The sequence below is a fragment of the Urocitellus parryii genome, chromosome 1 (genome assembly GCF_045843805.1).
Source record: "Urocitellus parryii isolate mUroPar1 chromosome 1, mUroPar1.hap1, whole genome shotgun sequence".
In the NCBI taxonomy this organism is placed as follows: Eukaryota; Metazoa; Chordata; class Mammalia; order Rodentia; family Sciuridae; genus Urocitellus; species Urocitellus parryii.
Genome location: NC_135531.1, coordinates 277,950,514 through 277,974,808, shown reverse-complemented (window position 1 = coordinate 277,974,808; position 24,295 = coordinate 277,950,514). Strand labels below are relative to the sequence as shown.

The window sequence follows — 24,295 nt, the reverse complement described above, 5'->3', positions numbered from 1 at the left end:
GCTAGGAATTGAATCCAGAAGCACTCTATTTACCCCAGCCTTTTTTTTTTTTTTTTTAAAGAGAGAGTGAGAGAGGAGAGAGAGTGAGAGAGAGAGAGAGAGAGAATTTTTAATATTTATTTTTTAGTTCTCGGCAGACACAACATCTTTGTTGGTATGTGGTACTGAGGATCGAACCCGGGCCGCACGCATGCCAGGCGAGCGCGCTACCACTTGAGCCACATCCCCAGCCCCTTACCCCAGCCTTTTTATTTTTTATTTTGAGATAGGGTATTACTAAGTTGCTGAGGCTAGCCTTAAACTCAGATTCTTCTGCCTTAGCCTACAAAGTTGCTGGGATTAGAGGTATACGCCATTGTGCCTGGCTAAAATTCACTCATGTGTAATTCAGTAATTATCAGTAAATGTATAGAGTTGTACACCAATTCAGTTTTTTTTAATATTTATTTTTAGTTGTTGGGCACAATACCTTCATTTTATTTTTTATTTTTATGTGGTGCTAAAGATCGAACCCAGAACCTCGCACGTGCTAAGCAAGCACTCTACCACTGAGTCACAACTCCAGCCCTACCAATTCCATTGTAAAACATTTCTGTCACCCCAAAAAGATCTCTTATACCCATTTGTATTCTGAGCCCGTATCCAGTGACTAATCCACTTTCCATCTCTTCAGACTTGATTTTCTTGACATTTCATACAAATAGAACCATACAATCTTTGTGTGTGACTTCTTTTACTTACCATACTATTTTTGAAGTTTGCCCATTATTTAGCATTTATAAATAGTTTATTTCTTTTTATTGCTGACTAGTGGTCAACTGTATGGACATACCACATTTTATTTGTTTATTCACCAGTTGATGGACATTTGGAATACTGCTGTAAACATTTGCATGTAAGTCTTTGGCTATTTATTTTCAGTTCTTTCAGGTAGATGCACAGGATTAGAACTCCTGGGAAATTTATGTTTAACTTTTTACGAAAACTGCCAAATGATTTTCCCAAGTACCTGAACCTGTGCGTTCCCAATAGCAGCGTGTCGGTATTGCAGTTTCTTCATACCCTTGCCAATATTTGTAGTTATCTTTTTATTATAGCCATTCTAGTGAATGGGAAGAAAAATTAAACATTTTTACAAAGACAAATGTCCATAACCAAAAACTGGCCACAATCCAGATGTGCATGAGCAGGTGACTAGATAGACAAATTGTGGTATAGCCAGTCGGTGGGGTGCTATTCATGTCTGAAAAGCAGCAAACTCCAAGTTCTGCCACATGCAAAATATGTGTGAATCTCCAGTCATTATATGAAAGAAAGTAAATGTAGAAAAGTATATTCTGTATGATTCCAGGAATGTGAAATTTTAGAAAAAGAAAATTTAAGTCATAGCCACAGAAGGCAGACAAGGGATTAACTGAAGTGTGACACAAGGGAATTTGGGGGGTGATACAGATTTTATCTCGGTTTGCTGGTTTTGCTGAATGTTTATTTATCAAACTCTATGAACTCTACACTTAAAATGGATGTTTTATTGTAGGTAAATTATAATACCTTGGTAAAGTTCATAAAAAGTATCCATTTTATTAAAATAAATGCTTCGTTACCTTGTCCTGTAGCTGGTCTCCCCCTTCTATTCTTGCTCATGTAGCAAGTGATTCTCTTAAACCTGTGAGCTAGACCTTGTCACTCCTGTGCTCAGGGCCCTGTCGTGCTTCCCTTGCACATAGGTCAATTCCTTAATGCAGCCCACGGGAACCTGCATAACCTGACCGCTGCTCACCCTGGACCTCACTGCAGTCCACTCTTCTGCTTTCTCATCACACACCCAGCAGGCTGCCTTCTTGGAGTTTCTCTGTGCTCTCCAGTGAGGAGCCAGCCCTGCTGGCACTGCTGCAGAGACAAAGCATTTCAGTCCTCAAAAGTTTCTGATGTTGTAAATAAATGTATAAGTGTTAGCTTTGCTATTTTTTTTCTTTTCTCTACATGTATAACCAACAAAGAGTTTTAAAAGTTTTGGCAGATTTTTAAGTCATAGACCCATTGGAACATTTCCACTGATTATTAAAATGGATGCACAATTGTATTGTGTGTTTCTTTAGTCCAAACTGCTGTGCAGAGTGAAGGCTGCCCAAATGTGGGGGTCTTTTGTTCTTTTTTTTTAATTTGGGTTTTTTATTCTATTTCTGCTAATTAACACTAGCAAAGAGCATCTCTCTTTGGTGAATAACATGCTTATTTTTATTTATAGCTGAGAACAGCTGTTTGAGACCTATTGATAGAAACGGGAAGCTCCTTTGTCCAGGTTAGTCTTGTTGGTAGCTTTCATCCACTGTTGGTAGCTGACATCAACTCATTCCATCTTTGTTTCTGTCTTCCCCTAAGCAATGGCTTCCAATACCTAATGCTCTCTTTTTTGCTTATTTCTTTTTTCTTTTGTTCTGGTGGAGGGTGGTTTGGGCATTCAACCCAGAGCCTTGTACATGCTAGGCAAGCAGTCTACCACTGAGCCTCACACCTAACCCCCTGCTACTCTTAAATTACTTTCATCGAGGCATCTTATCCATGTGTTAAGAAAACCTTAACATTTTTGTTCTCTGAAATGAAATACTTTCTGATGCTCTAGTTCTTGTTTTAGTCATGGTTTGGATCTCATTATCTCTTTCTAGTCTTATTTCTTCAGTTTTCGGTGAGTCATTCCTGCTTTTATTGTTATACTGTATGGAACAGAGTCTTTGGTTCTCACCTAACACCTTTCATTAGATTGGTGATTTAGTCATGGATGAGCCTATCATTATTTAGTTCTCACTGCCACTTGAAACATGGAAGAAGTTAGTCCATTGTGATGGATTGAGTCTGAACATCTTTTAACCCAGATACACAACAGCTATTTGACCAAGTCATTTTTTTATTAAGTATAAGTTTTAAATACTCATAGCTGCCTGTCAACTTCTTAATATTATACAGATAATAATAAAGTATGAAAATTGAAAATTAAACATAGCCACTATCTGTGTAATTTTTTTGCATGAAGTGCAACTTTTTATTTCTTTTTTAATATTCTTGGGTGGTGGGGGTAATGTGAAAATTCATTACTAGTGTGGTGATGCTGAGGATTGAACCCAGGGCCTCACTAATGCTAAGCATGTACTCTACCATTGGGCTACACCCTAGCCTCTTTCTTGACCTTCTTAATTTTCAAAGACTATCTACTTTGATGTAATATTTTGCTGAGACATGGGAATTCAGAACATCATCATTTTCTCAAAATTCTTTATAGTGCCAGACGGTTCCACTTTGAAGGAAGCAGAAGTGAAGATGGGGAGTTCTTTGGGACTGTGTCTTGGAAAAGCACCAACTTCCTCTCAGGTACAGTAAGATACCTTTAGGTATCCCCCTTCCCTCATCAGAATGTTTGAATTTGTAACTAGTAACCTACTCCAGTAATACTGGTGTTACCTAAAAGATTTTTGTTGTTATTGTTCTTACTGCTTTAGGAGTATATCCATATAGTTTCCTGTGTTTAAATAAAAAATGTTATGTGAAAGTATATTTATAAGGTTCTTTCTCTGTAAAAATTTTATTTTTAAAGGGGATGTTTAAGGTTGAATGACCACCAGTTCCAGCCACTTTGTTACATAAATTCTGAGATGCACTTTCCCCCGCATGTTAACACCTATAAAATTAGGAGGCTCCTGTGTCAGTGGCATTCTGCAGTTCTGCTGGCATTGTTGTGGTGTGGTTTTTTGTTTTTGTTTTTAGCGGTACAGAAAATGATGAGTCTTAGCAGTCAGCATCTTTTATTTAATGGAATACAATATATTGATTTTGGATTTAAAATTACTCTCTGCAATAATGTAATAGTTATAGTAGCCTCCCTTCCCCCTCATCTTTATCAGTGTTCATTTTCTGTGTAAAATGCTATCAGGTAACATTGCCAGAAGCCCTACCTAGTTAATAAACTTTTATTATAGCCCAGAAGTCATAATGATATCCTTATTGTTAATATCCTGTATCAAGGCAGCCTATGACATTAAATGTCTCAGCACAGTCTCGTTTTACATAACTTGAGGGTTTTCATTTTGATTTGTTTGTCTTTGCAGTACTACTGGGGATGAACTCATGCATGCTAGGCAGTGAGTTACCACTGAGCTACATCCACAGAACTGAGTTTTTATTAATGTTTCTTGGGCCCTGGGCTTTTGGGGGAAGTGAATAATGCAATCATATGATTTTTAAGTTCAGGTTAAATTGCATCTATACTTCTGGCTTGCTCTTAGCTGTTCCTGTTTTTTGCTTGGGGGACTAATATTCAACCTGGGACAGAGATGGAGGTCATAGTAGAAGAAACATTGTCTGTGAAAGATGTAAGTAATTTACTTTTTGGTTTGGGACACTCAGTATTTGATATGGGGAGTGGTATCCTGTGCTAGGTCCTAAGATGAGGTTTACATATGTACTTGTAAGAATTATGTGTGTTCACTAGAGGTGTGGTTCAGAGAGCTTGAAAATTAATTGGCAAGCCAGCTGGGATGTTTAAGGAAGATTGTTTCTACTGTGTTTTTTTTTTCCTTATCTAAATATCAGTAATACTTATTATAGAAATTTGGGGAATGCAGAAATTGATTAAAACAAAATTCCTCATATTTCTTATCCCACTAATAGTAACATTTCAGTATATTTTCTTCTGGTGTTTTCACTTTTTTTTTTTTTCCTTTCTTTTTTAGTTGTAGACAGACACAGTAGCTTTATTTATTTATTTTTATGTGGTGCTGAGGATCAGACCCAGTGTCTCACACATGCAAGGCAAGCACTCTACCACTGAGCTACAGCCCCAGCCCCTGGTGTTTTTACTTTATATACACACATAATGACACATACACAGATACGAATTATATATATGAATGAGTATGATAGAACATGAATAATTGTATTGGTATCATCGAGAACTGGGACTTTTGGTATTGTAAAACAAAGACACAGATAAAAATAAGTGTGGTTAAATAAAAACCTCTACTCCTAAATTTTTTTTTTAAATATTTTATTTTTTAGTTTTTTGGCGAACACAACATCTTTGTTTATATGTGGTGCTGAGGATCGAACCCGGGCCGCACGCATGCCAGGCGAGCGTGCTACCACTTGAGCCACATCCCCAGCCCTATACTCCTAAATTTGAATTAAAAGAGTCTGAATAAACTTCACCTATTTTTACTTTTTAAAAATTGTTTGTTTGTTTTGTTTTCTTTCTGGCTCTGTTCCCTGACATAGCTTAGAAACAAAACAGCCCTAGCACCCAGATTATGATTGCAAAGTACCATTTCATACTAAAAGGAACCAGGCACCTTGAATTAAGGGCTGGTTCTGTAGCCCTAGTCACAAAATGTGTAAGCTAAACCTGGAACATGTTGTCATCACAGAAAGTAATGAAGCTACTAATAAAGATTTATTGGAATTATCAGAGAGACTTAGGAGTCTAGTCATTAAAGATGAGACAGTCTGAACATTAGGGAGAATAATAATTAAAGTATATACTAGGTAAAATTATTATAGAAATTTAGAATATGTAGAAATGGATTTTTTTAAAAAAATTAAAACCCCTCATCCCTTATCTGTGTATGAATGTAAAATTCATATATATTCCCTATCTACATATGTAAAATCTTGATACCACACACATAAAATCTATGGGCAGGCTCATAATGACCATAACAGGAAATATTCATTGGTACCTACCATGGATAAAAGAGAAGAGAAATAAGCATTTATCTCATTTTTCCTCTGTAAATTATACCTCAAGGTGGCTCACTAGATAATATTTTTCTATATAGAACATATTCCAGCTAATAAAGAAGAAGGAATTTTAGAGCATCAGTTTTTCAATTTCTAATTAATAGGTCAAGACAATGATCTTTAAACACTGAGAATAACCCAAAGAAGTGCAGCTCTTAGACACTCTAGAAGCTCTAGGATACCCTTACAAAAACAAAAAAAGGGCTGGGGCTGTAGCTCAGTGGCAGAGTGCTTACCTAGCATGTGTGAGGCACTGGGTTTAATCCTCAGCACCACATTACAAATAAACAAGTAAATTAAAGGCATTTTGTCCATCTGCAACTACAAAAAAAAATATATTAAAAAAAAACAACAACCTATGCGTCTTATCGAGCTACTGGATCTGACCACCAATTTTTTTTATTTTTATATTGTTTTTAATATATATATTTTAGTTGTAATTGGACACAATACCTTTATTTTATTTATTTTTATGTGGTGCTGAGGATCGAACCCAGGGCCTTGCATGTACTAGGCAAGTGCTTTACCACTGAGCCACAACCCCAGCCCCCACATATTTATTTATTGTACTGGGGATTGAACCCAGGGGCTTTAACCACTGAGTCACATTCCCAGCCCTTTTTATTTTTGTTTTTGAGACAGGGTCTCACTAAGTCGCTTAGGGCCTTTCTAAGTTGTACTTGAACTTGTAGTCCTCTAGTCTCAATATGCGTGCACCACCATGCCCAGCCTGACTAAAGAGAAAGTAGGGAAATTTGAACTGGGTATTTGTTGTTATTTACAAATCCTTAATTTGAAAAACTTTTAAGTTCTGAAGACGTTGATCACTTAAGGTTTATATTTTTAAAAGAATCCTTATCTTTCAGAAATGCATGCTAACTATAGATGAAATAATATGTTATCAGGCATTTGCTTTTATTTTTTCCCCATTTTTTTATTGGTGCATTATAATTGTACATAATGACAGTGGCATTTACTTTTAAAGAATCTAGGGAAGCTGAACACAGTTGCACACACCTGTAATCCCAGCAATTCAAAAGGCTGAGACAGGAGGATCACAAGTTCAAGGCCAGCCTGGGCAACTTAGTGAGACCCTATCTCAAAAAATAAAAAGGAACGGAGGGCTGCGGTTGTGGCACATTGGTAGAGCACTCGTCTAGCATGCGTGAGGCACTAAGTTTGATCCTTAGCACCATATAAAAATGAAATAAAAGAAGAAGAACTGGGGGAAGGACAGGAGGTGGATGTAAACAAGACTAGACATGGCAATAATTGGAATCATGGGTACTTGAGGAGGGTCATTTTACTAGTCTCTGCATGCAGTTGAAATTTTCCATGGTAAAACATTTTTTACCCTTATTCTAGACTATAAATATGTTCCAAATTTTTCATTGGCCTTTTGTGTGTCTGTGTGTCTGTACGTACGTACTGGGGATTGAACCCAGGGTGCTTAATCACTGAGCCACATTCCCAGCCCTTTTTATTTTTTATTTTGAGACAAAGTCTCGCTCTGTTGCTGAGGCTGTTTTGAACTTGGGATCCTCCTGCCTCAGCCTCCGGAGTGACTGGGATTACAAGCATGTGCCACCACATTCAGCTTTTATTGGCCTTTATTAACATGTATTTTTTCATTTCAAAGAAACCACAAAACTATTCTGAAGAGTGACACACATCCTTTTCTTCCTGTGCTCTCTGAGCCCCACTGGGGTTCCATGTAGCTCTTCCTCAGGCCTCAGGGGGCCCCCTCACTGCTGCGCCCATCCACGAGCATCCAGTCTGTTCTCACCCTGCTGTGTGCATCCTGTCTGCTCCCAGCACTCCACGCTGTTGCTGGCTGTACTAGGAGTTTTTGTCTGTCTTCTGGGAAGTTAACGAACTGAGAAGTTAAAGCTCTTCAGGTTTTCCTTCCAGTCCACCAGCCCACCTTTCTCAGCAGCTTGTTCTTTCCCCCTCTCCCCCTTGCCTTTTGAGCATTCTGCTACAGATATACTTGGACCGGGCCTAGCCCCAGAGCATCCAACTGCCACCGAGGCTGTCTGAAATCCAAACTAGAGCACATCCCCAGCAGGACTCCTGGCCTCCTGAAATGTCCTCCACACATGTTTTTGTCTTCTTCAGCTAATGGCAGCTCCAATTTCCTATTTGCTCTGGCCAAAACCTTTATGCCCCCTTGATTCTCCTTGTCTTACTTCACATCCAGTTTTTCAGGACCTTCTGTTGGTTCTGCCATCAGAATGCTGCTAGGATCTGGCCACATCTCGCTCCCTCTACCGCTGTGTCCCTGTCGAGCACACCACTGTTACTCATCTGCACTGTTCCACAGGTTCTTAACTGATCTCCTTGCTTCTAGCCTTGAACCTCCCAGGGTCCATTTTTATAAGGAAATTGAGTGATTTACTGTTTTGTTTTCAAAACTCTAGCCCCTGCCCCACTGCTGGCCTCCTTGCTTTCCTCCAAAGCCCTTAAGTTCGGGTCCCCTGCCTGGAACACAGTTAAGATGAATGTTCTTTTGTTTTCGTCCCTTAAGGAAAGCCTTTAAGGCTGCAGTTTTCTTTGAATATAGCTTTGTCCCCGTCACCCATGCTTTAACTATTGTGTTATCATTGGCGTTATTTTCTAAATAACCTGTAAACACATACTTATACAACTAACCATAAATTTATTCAGGGGGTTAAAAGTCTCTGCTGATCACCACCTCCCTTATATAGAAGGCACTGAGATGATCTGACATGTGCTTATCAATAGAGGTGTCCTCCCAGAGCACTTGCCAGGGTACATAAAGGAATGAAGAACTCACTTTGTCTGTATCATGCCTCATGCACATACTAGACCTTTTTAAGTTCACTTAAAATATTTTAAACATCTAATACGACATATAAATCTGTTTTATTCTTTGAACTGCTAAGATATATCTTCATTTTTTAAATGTTCACCCATTAATAGATATTTTGATTAATGGCCACTGTTTTCTTATTCTGAGCAGTACAAGAGTGACCATCCTTATTTTTATTTCCTTTTGCTCTAGGGTAGTATAAACAAAATTTTATTTACTTTTGACCCAAGATTTACTTTGGCATGTTTTTCCCTCAAAAAGTTAGAAAGTTGTTTTATTAAAACTTTTGTTCATATTTTCACATTTTTGCATTGTACCATGAGGGCACAACTTACACAATTCTTTCCTTGTGAGTTTATGTGTGATCATTTGTGTTTAATGGCTTCTAAATAAAGGTCAATCTCCTTTTATAGGATTCAGAGGTTATTATGTATCTGTGAAACCAGCCTTATCAATAATTTGATCAAATCACACTGTTAATCCTCATGGGAAGGAAGTCGTGGCAGAGACACAGAAGGCAGTAAATGAAACTTGGAGCTGAGTCCTGGTTGGAAACACCAGGAAATGTTTCTCCTCCCTGAACTGACCCCCTCCCAGCTCCTAGGAAAGAGAGCTGGCTTGTCGATCATCTTAATTCTATGTGCCTTTGTCTGTCTAAGAATGATGAATATAATCAGACTTAAGGCCCTGGGTTCAAAAAGGGTGTTTCTTCTTATACTATAATTCAGAAACAAAAACTAACTTTTTTTTTTTTTTTTTAGTGTTTAAAGATAATGCTTGAGAAATCTAGTCTGCCAGGTAAGTTATTTATCATGATGACATAATCTTATCCACATTCTTCAAACAATTATCTATATAAGCCTAATAAAAACTTTTCAAACTTTCTTTTTCACAAGGATTGTGGAAAAAAAGTTTTATAGACTGCAGGAAAAAAAAAAAGTAGTTTAAATTTCTATGTGTTCATAATGAATTCTCCTGGTTCTATTTACAAACTAAAAGAAAAGTAGTTTTAGGGTTAGCCTAGATAGAATCCAGCAAGGATGTAAAAGAAAGAAAGCTAAGATTTTTACCACCTGGAGTTATCCACATCTAGTTCCACTGAAACATTTTTAGTCTTATTGAGTCAGAATTTCAGTGCATCTATTTCATGTCAATATATGTGTATAATAGACTAGGGAATGGAATGTGAATGGAAAAAATTAATCCAGAGTAACTTACAGCAGCTTCCTGGGTGCAGTCATGTCACTGAGCTTGATGAGGAATCATGCTGCTTTTATTAAAACAGTTTGTCCCTCAGACACCATTGAAGTTGGCACCAGTGTGTTATCTGGAAGGGATGCTCACGTGCTCTGGATATAGGGCTGTCCTGTAGAAGTACACAGGCAGTGTCTCATTGAATCTCATTGAATCTCAGCAGTAGCCCTCCCAGGGGGGGATGGTCACCCGTTCCCATTTCACAGACAAGGAAACGGGCTGTGAAGGCTTAAATGGCTTTCCAGAGTTCCCCAGCCAGTAGCTAGGCCTCTGCTCTCGAGGTCCAGGTTCTTCCCACCTGCTATGTTGTGGACTAATGGTGCTCACTTTTAACTGACTAGTAATTTTGTAAGGTACTTAAATTAATTTGAAATTGATACAAATCTTTCTGAATTTAAAACTAATGGTTAAAAAGGATCTACAAAAAAGTGTGCTGCAGGGGTTCAGAGACTGGCTGGTGGAGATGAGTAAGAACTTTGTGTTTATTCCTTTGCCCATTAGATGGTTTTGGTGCTACAGCATCTTGCTCATCAAATAATAGCTGGGGTTTTTGTTTGTTTGTAATAATCAGGGTTTCTAATTTTTTCCCCATTCAACTTTTTCCCCATTCAAAAAAAGTTCTCGTTTGGGGAATGAGCAGCAAACAAGTGTACTGAAAAAGAGAGATCTGATTTAAGTCTATTTAACATTTATAAATTTTCTTTCACATCAGTTTCATTCAGATACTCTTCAGAAAGTTCTAGTGCTTTGTTGTTTGATTAACTGCTAAGAGGAGGAATTTTCTTGTACAATTGCAGTTGCTGAGCAATTTTAGCATATACTTCAGCTATGACAAAAATCATCTTTAGTGCTGGGGTTGTGGCTCAGTGGTGGAGCATTTGCCTAGCATGTGTGAGGTACTGGGTTCAATTCTCAGCACCACATATAAATAAATAAAAATAAAAGTCCATTGACAATTTAAAAAATTGTTTTTACAAGAGATTTGATACTTATATATATGTATGTCTATATGTATAGTGATATATGATCTGTATATATGTACACATGAAAAGAGTAAGGGTACAAAGTAAATATTGTATGATAGAAGCAAGTGTTTTTAGTCACAAATACATATATGAATATGTTGTTTTTATTCACAGGTTCTTGGTGAAAAAGAAAGCAAATTAACCAAATTGAGCAGGAAAACACAACTTTTCATGCTCTGGAAGAGATCATTTTAAAAACTAATGATTATTAGCAGATTAAGCCCCATTTGACATTCATTTATCCAGAATGGTTATTCCTACTGAATTCTTATACTCTCTGGGGTTTTTCATCCTAATATTGATTTCTTCATAGGAGATGCGTGGCATTTAAGAAAAATGGACTGGTGCTATGAAGCTGGGGAGCCATTATGTGGAGAAGTAAGAGGATTTCCATACCTTCTGCTCTGAAGATGATTGCGTTTCATATAGGATTTCCCCTTCCTGCCCGACTCATATAAAAAAATTTCTAGAGAAAACTTTCACTCTTTTTTAGGAAACAAAAAGCTAAGCAAGATTTATTTTCCCTTTCTTTGACTGGTTTTTCTGATACAGAGCAAGTCTGGGCTAGGTGGAGGTGTTTCTGACATCCGTGATTGGCCCTGCTGGTGAGAGAGCATGTCCTAGACCAGTGCTCCACCAGGAAACAGAGCACTTCAGAGAGCAGAGGACACTGGAGCTCATGAAAGCATCTAAAGCACACTCTGGGTGCGAGGGCAGTACTGGGGTTTGAACCCAAGGCCTCACACATGCAAAGTATGCACTCTTATCACTGAGCCACATTCCCAGCCCACACTGAATTTTTGACCCCTTCATATTTTAATTTCAGAGTTTCTCTGTAAGTAAATGATGGTAGAATTCATCTTACCAGATAATCACTTGGTAGTGGTCCAAACTCTGGGTGCAGCCAAACTCTTAGGGTAAGTTTAGGAATAGTTTTATCACAGGATAATTTGAATCTTGTTAAGCTTCTTATTGTTCGCCCAAATAGCACCAAACCTCCCAGTCCAAACCCAGGGCCTTGGAAGGAGGCCAAGTGAAGCTTCTTCCAGAAACACTGTGGTCAGCTGCCCTTTTCCAGCCTTCACCTGCCTGCTGTTCACTAATAGCTGCGTTGAACAGTCGAGGGCAGGGGTGCTGGGGCTTCCTCTGGAATACTCTGCCCAAACAGTTGATAAGACAAGATCAAGTCTTTGAGTCCTGGTTTGGATATGAGAATATTGATTCAGATAGTGAATTATTCACTATCTGAAAAATTATTTCCCCAGTCGGTATCAAACAATTCATCTAATATTAAAGTCATTTCCCTCAAAACTGTCTTCTCCTAGATTTGCCCTTTATTTCCCATCCTAACCTTTTCAGACTAAAATATCGCTTACCATACCTACCTTTCCCTCCTTCAGGTTGGTCTCGTACTTCAGGAACCTGCCAGCCTTTCCAGCCCTTCCTTGGCCATTTTCCTGCTGGCTCCCATTTCAAGCCACCCTTTGCCTCTTCTCTATATGGCTTCCCTGGGCCCAGGCATTTCAACCACCTTGGTCTTGAGTGCCGCCTTTATTTTTGTTCCACATCCCTTCGGTTGGTGCCCACTTTTCCAGACTAATTTCTTTCCCATTTTTCTTCAACTGGTACTTCCCACTCAGATGTCAGTTTCTCAGTTTCTTTGCTGAAATAAACCATGGTTATTGTCAGTTTTGACTCTGCCCTTGTTCTTTTCTTCATAAGAAATCCTCTTCTCTGGAGCCCTCTAGCTTTCCAAATCCCCCACACAATTTTAGGTATGATTAAAATCTCATGGGGCACAAGTCAAGTCTGTCCTCACCCATCTTGGTTGTCTCCCTATCCTCAACCCTTTGAAGATACTTAAGGGTTTACACACCACAATTTAACATGTAATGCCATTCTGCTTTTGTAGTCCTAGCTTACTTCATTTGTCTTCAGTATCTACTTTGTTATTCACTTATTTATTTCTTGAAAATGTATTAGAGGTTAAAAAAAAAAAAAGAGCCTATGGTGTGTTTATTCCTCTCAGAAGTCTTAAGTGACAAAAAAGAATTTCTGTGTTCCCAGGATGCAACATTGCAAGAGCTTAGGATATGTTCTGGAGACACATTGCTTTTAATTGAAGGAAAACTTCCTCTTCCGGTAAGATTTTGCCTCTAAATAGACATTTTATAATAACAGTTATCATTCTGAATACAAAGGTGTTATATTCTCATTGTGGGAAATTAGGGAAATATAGTCATAAAAAGAATAGAGAACTTTCCCAGAATCCTACCTATAAATATTTTATAGGTAGATATTTCCTTCCTATAAATATTTCTAAATAAAATTAAAATCAATTATGTAAAAATTTTATTTCATCCTTTTTATAGTTAACATTTTAACCTGATTATAAAACCCAGAAATAGTTATATCCAAGGTAATGATTAACTGCTGTTTAATTCACCTATATTCCCAGTGTTGGAAATTTAGCTTATTTAAAATATTTTTGTTCTTACAATTAGTACTTAAATATAAAACCTTCTATCTGGGAGTGGTGACATACACTGTATTCCCAGCAACTCAGGAAGCTGAAGCAGGAGGATCTCAAGTTTGAGGCCAACCTGTAATTTAGCAAGATCATCTCCAAATAAACCTAACGTCTCCATCCTAACCTTTTTAGACTAAAATATCGATTACCATACCTACCTTTTCCTCCTTCAGGTTAGTCTCATACTTCAGGAACTTGGGAATGAAGCTCAGTGGTAGAGCAACCCTGGGTTTAATTCGCAATACCATATATACACACAAAATAAAGGTGGAATTACTAACTCAAAAGGCATGAACTCTTTAAAGATTTGATGCTACATATTGCCAAATTGTTTTCCTAACTAGTCCTACTAAATTAATAACCTTGTTGGCAAAGTATGTGAGGACTTATTTTATTGCTCTTTTATAAACATTGCATGTCACTACTTTTTTTTGGCGGGGGGTGGGGGCGGGGGGGGGGCACTGGGGATTGAACCCAGGGGCTCTATCACTGAGCTAAATGCCCAGTCATTTTATTTTTTATTTTGAGACAGGGTCTCACTAAGTTACTGAGGCTGGCCTTGAACTTCTGATCCTCATGCCTCAGCCTCCTGAGTCACTGGGATTATTTTTCAAAGGTGGAGATATTCTCAGGGCACTCTGCATAGTAGGCAAGCACTCTTGCCACTGAACTATGCCCCTAATCCCATAATTTATTTAACAAGTCTCTTTTTTTTGAAAAACACTATTAAAAAATATATAGGTGCTATTTTGCATATGTATGATAAATTCCTAGAACAGAAATTGTCCCACCAAAATTATGGCCTACAATAATGTGAACATCTTCTAAAGATGGACCGTGGGTCATAGTTTTTGCTCCCATAAAAAATTTGCACTGGATACCCCTGTATACATGGCTTCTTATTATATGCACATGTATCAGAAAGTAAATTGCTAAGTGTGGAATGGCTTACTCAAAGGACTTGGATTTTAAATTTTAACAGATATGACTAAATTCCTGTCCAAAAACCACAGGTCATGAGCTTTAAGTTTATTCATATTTTCACCAACATAGCATATTATTCGATTTTCTGGGTTTTGACAGTCTGCTAGGTGAAAAAAAAAATGGAAATTGGGTGTTTTGACTTAACATGTATTTAATTTAATTTAGGTTGAATATTTGTTAATCTTCATCAATTTAATTAAGAGATTGTACTATGCATTTTTTAATATATATATTTTAAATATTTTACAGGAATGAGCTCTGTAACTACAACCTATTCTCTCTCTTAATGAATCTAATTTCTTCTGTACTTTAAAAAAAAAAAAAAAAGAGGTGGGGCCAGGTGTAGTGACGCGCACCCGTAATCCTAGTGGTTCATGAGGCTGAGGCTGGAGGATCGTGAATTCAAATACAGCCTCTGCAACTTAGCAAGGCCCTAAGCAACTCAGCGGGACCCTGTTTCTAAATAAAATACAAAAAAAGGGCTGGGGTGTGGCTCAGTGGTTAAGCATCCCTAGGTTCAATTCCCAGTACCAAAAAAAGTGGGAAGAACTAAATTAGTAAAACTGACTTTATGGGGCATATATGAAGACAATGGGTTTGTTTCATGTGGTTTGCTTCATTTAACAAATGCATTGTGCCAGGGGTGCTCTCAGTGCTGGAAGCAGTGGTGTGGCATCTCTAGGCAAAAACAGTAAGTATAATCATGGCAGTTGGCAAATTGAGAAGGAAAAATAACAACTTTAAGTACATTTTATGCCATCCATAATTTTTTTTCTCTGTGTGGAAGTGTTAAGTGAAGATTCTCCTTAATTTTTGTACATCACAGCAATTTAAAATGTTTAGTTCTAGCTGGAAATGGTGGTGCATGTTGTAACCCTAGTGACATGGAGGCTGAGGCAGGATGATTATGAATTTAAAGCCAGTCTGAACAACTTAGTGAGAACCTGTCTCAAATTTTAAAAAAGATCTGGGAAGTAGCTCAGTGGTAGAGCACCACTAGGTTCAGTTCACAGTATTGAAAAAAAAATTATACACACATTCATATAGATATATAGATACATACACACACACTCTCTGTTTTTCAGGGTTTCCTGAAGGTGCCCATCTGGTGGTACCAGCCTCGTGGTCACTCAGGACACTGGGAGAGTCAAGACCAGCCTTGTACCTCTTCTCAAGGCAATGGCTGGAGAGCTGCTAGTACCCAAGGTGAGGACAGAATTAAATTTCCACATCCAGCCTGTCATGGAGAAGTGAAATGCCGCTTCTGCTCTGGAGTCAACAGACATTTATTTGAAAAACACAAGGTTGAAAACCAAAGCCTGTTTATTCCTTTTTAATAACAGTACCACCTGATCTCATGCAGTGCTTTGCAACTCTGTAAAGCACTATATCTTATTATTATATCAATATATGATACTTTTTCAAAGATCTTTTAGATATCAGCTCTCAAGATCCTCAGAGCAACAGAAGCCCCCTTATCGCCATGTATCAGAATGTTGGGGCTTCGGCCTGTTCCGTTGTCCACTGGACAGAAGCCAGAGCTGGGATTCACATCCTGTGTGTTTCGTCGTTTTCCTCGCACCACCACCCCCCCCCCCAACCGTCCCCAAGAACTGCTTCTAGAACACCTGGCATTTCACTCCTTGGAGAAGAAATGCAGGAGTACAGTGTTGTCTCATTCTCGGGTGCAGTGAACACGCTGCAGTGGGCAGAGTCCCTGGCAGTGACCATACTGCCTTAGTGTGGGCTTCCACTTCCTCTGTCCACACCTTTAAATCTCTTCTGAAGGTAAAGAGACTTTGCTGGTGCTGGGCTGGGGATGGAGCACAGAGCCTCACACACACAAGGCAAATGCTGTAGACACTGAGCCACACCCTGAAGCCCAAGAAAATATTCTTTTAATAGGGCCGAGTTTTCAGGTATATTTTTCTTTTTATTGTGCTTTGCTTAATTATTTAGCTTTTTTTGTGCCTTAAGGTATTATGTATTATAATTCTATTTTTTTGAACCTCTTCAGAATGAACTTAATATAAATGAGTCAGATTCTCTACTTATTGTTTGAAGTTAGGTCTGTGTATGTAGAGTAATAAAATATGTTAAAATAGATGTGAAATCGACAAAGTTATTTTTATTTGGGTTGCATTCATTTTTGTAAACAAATCCTAAAAATGCTTGGGTAATAAAATAGTAATTACATGCAGAGTTGAATTATAGATTATTTTAAAGCATGCATAATCAGTATGTTTCTCCATGAAATTAAGAAGATTCATTTTTGATAATGCCTCTTTGTTATAACTAGAGGGAAATGTTTCATCCTTTCAGGTAGCACCAGCCTGAAGTTTCCTTGAGACACAAGACCACTCACAAACAGGGCTTTTTCGCTTTATTTACTTATAATTCATTTGTAATTTCTTATTATGTATTAGCAGTATAGCCAACAGTAAGCAAAACATTTCATTAAGGCAAAAATGACAGACAATATTCTGAATTTAAAATTTAGCAGCTTTTGGGCTGGGGTTGTAACTCAGTAGTAAAGTGCTTGCCTTGCACGCATGAGACCCTGGGCTCAATCCTCAGCACCACATAAAAATAAACAAATAAAAATAAAGATATTGTGTCCATCTACAACTGAAAAAAATATTTAAAAAAAATTAGCAGCTTTTATATCCAGAGAGCATTTTAGTTTTCCCATTTTTGGAAAATACTCAGAAAGGTCTTATTATTTAGATTTTCTTCATTTCACAAACAGTTATTGGGCCTTTAGTATATGACACCCACCATATCAGGCATTGGGGAGACACACAAGACAGGTGGGCTGCACCCCTTGAAATTCCTGTTCTGTTTTGACAATGCAGAGGAAACTATATATGCACACAAAAGAGGCTCCAGCTGAGATCAGAGTCATAAGAAAGAAGGAAGCCATGTCAAGAACACAGGCAGGGTGGCCTACCAGCAGTTTCTTCTTTGAGGAAAGGAAGAATTTGGAAAAGAACATTATAGATAGATATTACCAGGGTAAGCTCCCCAGAACATTCTGCCATCAGCGTGCTCCCTGATTGCTAATTCACCAGGCAGTGAATCCTTAGGGAGCTGATTAAAGGGATTCAGATTTAGAGGTTCTTGAGTGACTTTTTAGTAAACCTATTTACAATATCAAAATCCTTTACAATGTCAAATAAAGCCATTACAATGTCAAAATATGGCAGTGTCTTTCAGAAATATGAAATAAGTTTTAAATTCCTGCCAAACATCCACCTCTGTCCTTTAAGGTGCCCCTGGCCATGTGGCTGCGGAAGTTTCTCTCGTCTACTTGGGAGACATGGATATCTCAGAAGATGCTGCTTTGGTGGACCTGAAGTCTCAGGTCAGACTTCTTCCTGTAGTGGGCGTTAGTGGTGATATGGCTTCTTCCAGTGAGATATTAATATGTTCTTCTATTTCCTTTCCCTCAATTACAGTCTGTTCTGATATGGCACTTGCTCTGTGCCATGTTCAGGGGTAAGTACCAGCAGGCAGCGGACACCGCGGCCAGACAGCCCCGACTCTGTTTCCGCCTTTGCCCTCGTGGCTTTCACTTATTGATGCTGACAGGCATGCTGTGCTTGTGTTTGAATCTACTCTTAGCAACTCGTGGCTTATGTTCATTTTTATTTTTTTAGGGAAACGTGGTTTATTGAAACATCCATAAAGCATTCACTTGACATTGTTTTGTACCGTTGTGAGCCATATGTTAAATGTCGTTAGATACAAGTTGTGTTATCAGTCTCCCATGGGGCAGGTACCAGCTTCTGTGTTAGGATGCTAAACTGGATGTCATGATGTTTTCTTGTGCGTTAATGAGCACAGAGAAGGCGAGTTGTGTCCAAGTGGAAAGGCCAAGTGGAGCATAACCCAGAGAGCTGAAGAAGTGTCTTGCTCTCATGGACAGATATGAACTTGCTTTTTACTTAAAGGAAAGCATGCAGGGCCTCTGTATGCCTAGCAGTGGTTGGTGTGTGGCTCATGTGTGTCCTCAGTGTATGAGATAACATTCTTTCAGAAAGCCAGTCACTACGCCGGTGAGGACAATTGGGAAGATATTTGTTTTCTTGCATTAGGTTAATGAGTGTTTGGGCCTACTTACTAGAGGCAAGGATTTTGAAGTATTTCAGGATGAGAAGTAACCTGGCTGGGAGTGCACACAGCCGGGAACTGTGCAGCACGCAGAGCGGCTCTGCTCTTGTAAATCACACATAGAACTCCCTGTGGAGTTTGAAAACATGATTAAAATGCAGCTTTTGGCTCATATGTAGAAACAGGCAACTTACCTATTTCTCCAGCCAATTCAGCAGTGAGGAATATGAAAATTTCTTAGGATTAACTTAAGAGTTAGCTATTCCTGTTATTTTTCCTGGTACTGGGGATTGAACCCAAGGCCTCACTCTATCACTGGCACTACAGTGACATCCCCAGTCCTTCGGGGGATCTTGTTTTCGTTTTGTTTTTAATTTCATTTTGAGGCAAGGTTCTCACTGTATTGCTGAGGCTGACCTCAAACTTGCTGTCCTCCTGCCTCAGCCTCCTGAGTCACTGGGATTACAGGTGTGCACCACTGCACCTGGCTCCTGTGAGTTCTTAAATAGACTTTCTCATTACTTAAGGTGTGCTTTCCCTCCGATGTCATTGTGTACTGCTTCATTCCGTTCGTTTAAATGAGTGTTTTTAAAACCAGTGAAGAAATGTCTTTTTTCTTTGTCTAGGCCAGAGCCTTAACCTCTTCCTCAGAGCTTGCCGTCCCTGCCCCAGCCCTCCTCAGAGCCTGGACGGTGGAGAGCAGGCGCCCTGGCAGGCTCTTACGCACTGACCGGCAGCGGCTCAAGTAGGTGTCTTGCAGGAAGTTTGCTGTATCTCCCTGCTGCCCCTCAGGACTGGGTGGCCAAGGAGCCCCCATGAGGAGACTCTTCCTTTGAGTCAGGTGACGGCATCTGGGAGGCAGATGACACTTCTGGGATTATTTAACTCTGGGATAACGTCATCTTTGCTCATTAAGTATAAATGTAGCTTTGTGTGTTTCTCCTGTGCTCCAGAGACTGTAACATAAAAAAATTTGAAGTGGAAGTTAAGAGCAAGCTGTCTCTCACTCAGGAAGTGTTTGCTCAGCCTTCTGGAACTTTGAATGAGCAGGTTGGGGGCATGGATAGTAACTGTCATTTGCCTTAGAAAAAGCATTCCTGTGGGATTCTTTTACATCAGTTCTGATTGTGAGCCAAATAGCAAGGGTGTGAGAATCTCAATCTTGGCCAAACAGTGGACCATTTCTCTGGCATCTTCACAGAGCACGACCTCCCTGTTTAGTCGGGAATGACTCGGGTCTCTAAATAAACCCCACAGCAAGGATTCTGAGTTTTCCCCTTTTCCAGAAGTCTGAGCATTCTTACATAAGAAAACAGCCTTTTGCTTAAGGAAGAAATTTAAAACTAGCAAAAAAAAAAAAAAGAATCATTGTCTTGAAAAATCAAATGCTATTCCCCCCAGTGTTGTTTTGTTCCGCTTATTACCAGGGAATATAAACTAGGACGGAGACCCGAGATCTGCCTGGAGCCCCTTCAGGAGGAGGAGCAGCTGGGGTGAGTCCTCCTGCCCAGGTGGAGCCCTGTGCCCGTCTTCTCACCACTGCTGGCCTCTCACAACCCCTCAACCTTGACGTCCGAGTGGTGTCTCCCCACTACCTCTAAGTAGTCTGGCAACTTAAAACAGAGTGTATTCTGGAAATGTGTTAGGAGTTCTGGCGTCTGGAATTGAAACTCGGCCACCATAAAAACAGAGCCCCTCTTGCTCCCAGCTCCTGACCAGCCAGGCCCACTTCTGCTCCTGTCACCCACACCACTCAGCGCGCTGCCCTGCTCTGGGTTAAAACACCATGTAACGGGACTGCAGTGTTGAGATCACGCCTCATCTCTCTCCCCTTTTTCCCATCCACTTCTCACCTGTGGCTGTTACCTTGTATCCTGTAACAGTGTCTGTGTCTCTAGATTTTTATCCCTCCCTTTAAATATACTCTTTCTCCTCCCCCTGCCCAGGGACCTTTTCCTGCTGAGCTTTCTCTATCTGGCTCCCTTTCCCCAACTCTGAGCCCTGCATTTGTGCTCCCTGGCTGCCCCTCAGCATCCACATTTATAGTTCCTAATGTCAGGTACATAATTGTCTGCCTCAAACTGTCTTTTTTTTTTGTAGCTTCCCACTTCTGTCTCTGAACCAGCATTTCCTGGGGGGCTCCATGGCTTGAACCTGTCAGGCTGGTTCCTGTTCCCTTCCCCGTAGGAGTTCAGGTCCTGCCCAGGCCTCAGCTCTGCCGCAGCTGCCCCTTTCCCCGCTGCTGCTGCTGTTGCTGCTGCCGCCTCTCCAGGATCTGTGTTGGATGCAGGGCGGGGTCTTTGCTTCTGTTCTTCGTCAGGATTGAAGGAAATCCTGGGGAGAACAGAAGTTTCCTGCCAGCATTGAGGGTGTAGGGGAGTCTGAAATAAAACCCAGAAGAGTTCTGGGATGCTTTGGCCCCGTACCCACCCCACGCCCTAGCAGGCATTGTGTGCCTGGTTGGTTCTGAGCCTGGCATCCTGTTCTCTGTGCAGCCCCCAGGACGTACTGCTGAGGACGCAGATGCGCATCCCTGAGGAGAGGGCCTACGCCCCTGCTGTGGACTTGGTGTGGGACACCTCCCGAGGCTGGACCACTGGCTCCCTGAGGCAGAGAGTGGCCGATTTCTATTCTCTTCCTGTGGAGAAAATTGAAATTGCCAAATACTTCCCTGAAAAATTTGACTGGCTTCCTATATCTAGCTGGGTAATGCTATGGGGCTTTCCCAGAGGACTTGGGGCTTCCTGGCCTAGCAATTAGGGCAACTGCAGTTTCTCACAGTGATGGGCTATTTAGTAGGAATCTGAGGTTGAATTTTATTTTTATTTAAGATGTTTGATTTTCCTATAGAACCAGCAAATTACCAAGAGGAAAAAGAAGAAAAAGCAAGATACTTTGCAAGGGGCACCCTATTACTTGAAAGATGGAGACACTATTGGTGTTAAGGTGGGTTGGTTAAAAGCAATTTGACCACTCTGACAAGACACAAGAATCAAATAACACCATAGAGAAGTTTATCAGATCGTTGAGACACAATGATCCCCATTGAGATCATTTCAGATAATGGGTAAGAAAGAGAGGCAGACGTCTGGTAAGAATAGTGGAACCTTGACCTGAGAACTGTAAGGGACAGTGGAAGGAAATTTAGACCAATTCCACCTGTGACCATAGATGTAAAAATTCTAATAATAAAACACTAGCAAACAAGCCTGGCAAGCGTGTTTTAAAGATATTGCTATGTGATAACAAAATATATTTATCCAAAGAATGCAAGCATGGCAGTGTCAAGAATATACCATGGGATATACATATATATAGTAGCCTTCTCTCCTCTACCTGAGAGCAGGGCTATATATCCCATTGACTGAGGTGGTTTTTTTGTTTGTTTGTTTGTTTTATAGGGATTCACCATTTTTTAAAATATATACAACTTTGGAATAGGAATTGTAATCATGCCAGTTTATTGAAAGAGACGATCCTGGTTATGATGTTTTTGTCTCCCAAGGAGATGCACCAAGCAGCAGCTATCCCTTCCCAAAGTCACTGAGGCTAACACCCCAAGAGTCATGCTTTGAAATGTGACCACTCGGGTGGGGAAGCCCTTAACACCAGACTAGGGCCAGGCCAAGGAACTGCCCTTTCCTGCCATGTGGCCTGGAGGCCTGCATTGTGGTTGAACTCCGAGGCAGGTAGCGGGAGGTCAGGGTTTACCACAAAAAGGATTCCCAGGTTAAACTGAGGCTGAGTGTAGGGAACAGGAGAAGGAAGCTCTGTCACTCATCCTGCAGTGAAGGAGCCCTGAGGGAAATGCCAAGGTCGAAGCTCACACTTCAGCTATAGAAACACATTGATTAAACAAAGTAACAGAATTTATAAAACAAACAGCTGTTCCCAGCACAGCAGATTAGAGACCTGCTGGTCAACATGCATGGTTTTCCACCTGGGTCCCCATAAAGCCCCTTTTGTTTGGCTCAGTCCCAGTGGGAGCCAAACAAAATGGAAGGCAAAGGTCGATGGCTAGAATTAATTTCCCTTGTGAAGCCCCCACAAGTTGTTCTCATAAAACACTAGAACATTTTACATCCCTAATAATCTGGTTTATATTAATCTGAATATTTCCTTTTGTCACTTTAGGTGATTTTTTAAACATCTCTCTTTAAAATATAGGCTAAACGGACATGGAGACGTTGCTCACTAGCTGTTTTACTCTTGAAATGTAGAACCTTCTGGTCGATGACAGTGACGACTTCAGCACAGCCAGAGACGATGCTGAGAAAGAGAAGCAGGAGCTGCTACCTCGGGGGAAGAGGGACAGGTAACTGGGGCCTCGCACTCCCCACGGCCTCCCCAGGCCCCTGGCTTCTTACTCCTGTTTGGAAAGTCTGGTGAGGACTTGTGCTGTGACACCAACCACTCTGCCACCCACCTTTTCATGCCTCCTGCAGATGGCTTCCTTATGGCGCTTCTTATGGAGCGTGTGAAGTCCCTGGATAGCAGGAGTCATGGGGAGGCCTCCCACCTGACCCCAGTTTGCACTCTCTTCCCTCCTCTCCTCTCCTGCCACTTTGCCCCGTTTCCTGGGTCTTTTTGCTCAGATATACCCTCAGGTCCCCACCACCTAAAATTCTAAGACTCCTGAGCTGGTGTGCCAGTCCCACCCTGCCGCCTCCACCCTGCTGCTCCTGGCTACCTCAGCCTCACCATCTTCTCCAACTCTCTTAAAGGTTCCCAAAAGCCTGGCTGCTCTGCAGTGGCTACTCTGCATCCTCATCCTACTTCTCTGCACTGCTCAGTGCCTGTACCCTCCCCCAGTGTGCAGTGCCCCTTCCCACCGCCAGGGCCTCCTTCCCTCCACCTGTCCCATGCACACTGGCTTCCTACATGTCCTTTCCCCACATGGCCTGCTGGACTCACTTCCACCTTGGGTGCTTGCTCTGCCACACTCAGGTGTGCCCTAAGTCTTCCCAGAGTCCAGCCCCCTTCTGTGCTCCAGGCCACGCATACCCACCAGAATCTACTGGAGCACTCCACAGGCCTGCAACTGAATTCCTGAAGCTAGGTTCACTCTGCACGATCCTGCGTTCCCAGCTTCCTGCTCCCTGTCTCAGTGAGGCTCACTCTGTCCACACTCTCCACTGCTTCTGCCTCAGATCTACCTGCCCAGTCTGGCCCCTGCTCACCTCCTAATTTTCACCTCTTCCCACCCTCCACACCTTGGGCAGCAGCATACCAGGCACATGGCTGCAGTGAGCGTGCTTTGCCCTCTGCTGTGGGACATCAGGCTGGAGGGGGCAGAGGCCCAGGCCAGGCAGGTAGGTAGGTCCATGTGGCTCAGAGTCTAGATATCGGTGTGGCTGGAGGGACTGAAGCAGGGAGTCCGTAGTTCTGAGCAGCTGCTGGGCTGCTCTGTGTTGGATGAGTCATGGGGGAAAGAAGCAGGAGAACTCTTGAGGCAACTGTCACACTCGAAATATGAAGGTCACGTGTTGGGCATTGAGGATGGAAGGATCTAGAATTCGAGCTCTCTAAACAGGAGGTTTTCTTCTCATTCTCCGCTGTATCCCCAGTACCTAGAACAGTGGTCAGAGCGTTGCAAGAAGTTTGTTCTGCAGGTGGGCGTGAACTTCCAGGCCCAGAGAGCTGTCTGTGTTGCAGTGTGTCAGGACACGGTGCTCTGCTTCCCTTCCCCAGTCCTTCCAGCGTCAGCTGCCTCCAGGGAAGTCATCCATGTCTCCTTGAACTGCGGGCACCATCCTTTCTGTTCTTCCT

General features: G+C 41.0%; 1 protein-coding gene across 1 annotated transcript in view; it reads left to right on the top strand.

Moving 5' to 3' along the window:
• Usp40 (ubiquitin specific peptidase 40) overlaps positions 1-24,295 on the top strand; it is a 63,391-nt gene that overhangs the window by 37,458 nt on the left and 1,638 nt on the right. Inside the window, exons 19-31 of the mRNA XM_077791153.1 lie at positions 2,249-2,302; positions 3,278-3,366; positions 4,278-4,364; positions 9,382-9,418; positions 11,213-11,277; positions 12,967-13,041; positions 15,499-15,619; positions 17,683-17,777; positions 19,153-19,271; positions 19,954-20,019; positions 21,022-21,232; positions 21,377-21,472; positions 22,747-22,841. Coding sequence (XP_077647279.1) covers positions 2,249-2,302; positions 3,278-3,366; positions 4,278-4,364; positions 9,382-9,418; positions 11,213-11,277; positions 12,967-13,041; positions 15,499-15,619; positions 17,683-17,777; positions 19,153-19,271; positions 19,954-20,019; positions 21,022-21,232; positions 21,377-21,472; positions 22,747-22,841 — 1,210 coding nt within the window. The remainder of the gene's footprint in view (positions 1-2,248; positions 2,303-3,277; positions 3,367-4,277; positions 4,365-9,381; positions 9,419-11,212; positions 11,278-12,966; positions 13,042-15,498; positions 15,620-17,682; positions 17,778-19,152; positions 19,272-19,953; positions 20,020-21,021; positions 21,233-21,376; positions 21,473-22,746; positions 22,842-24,295) is intronic.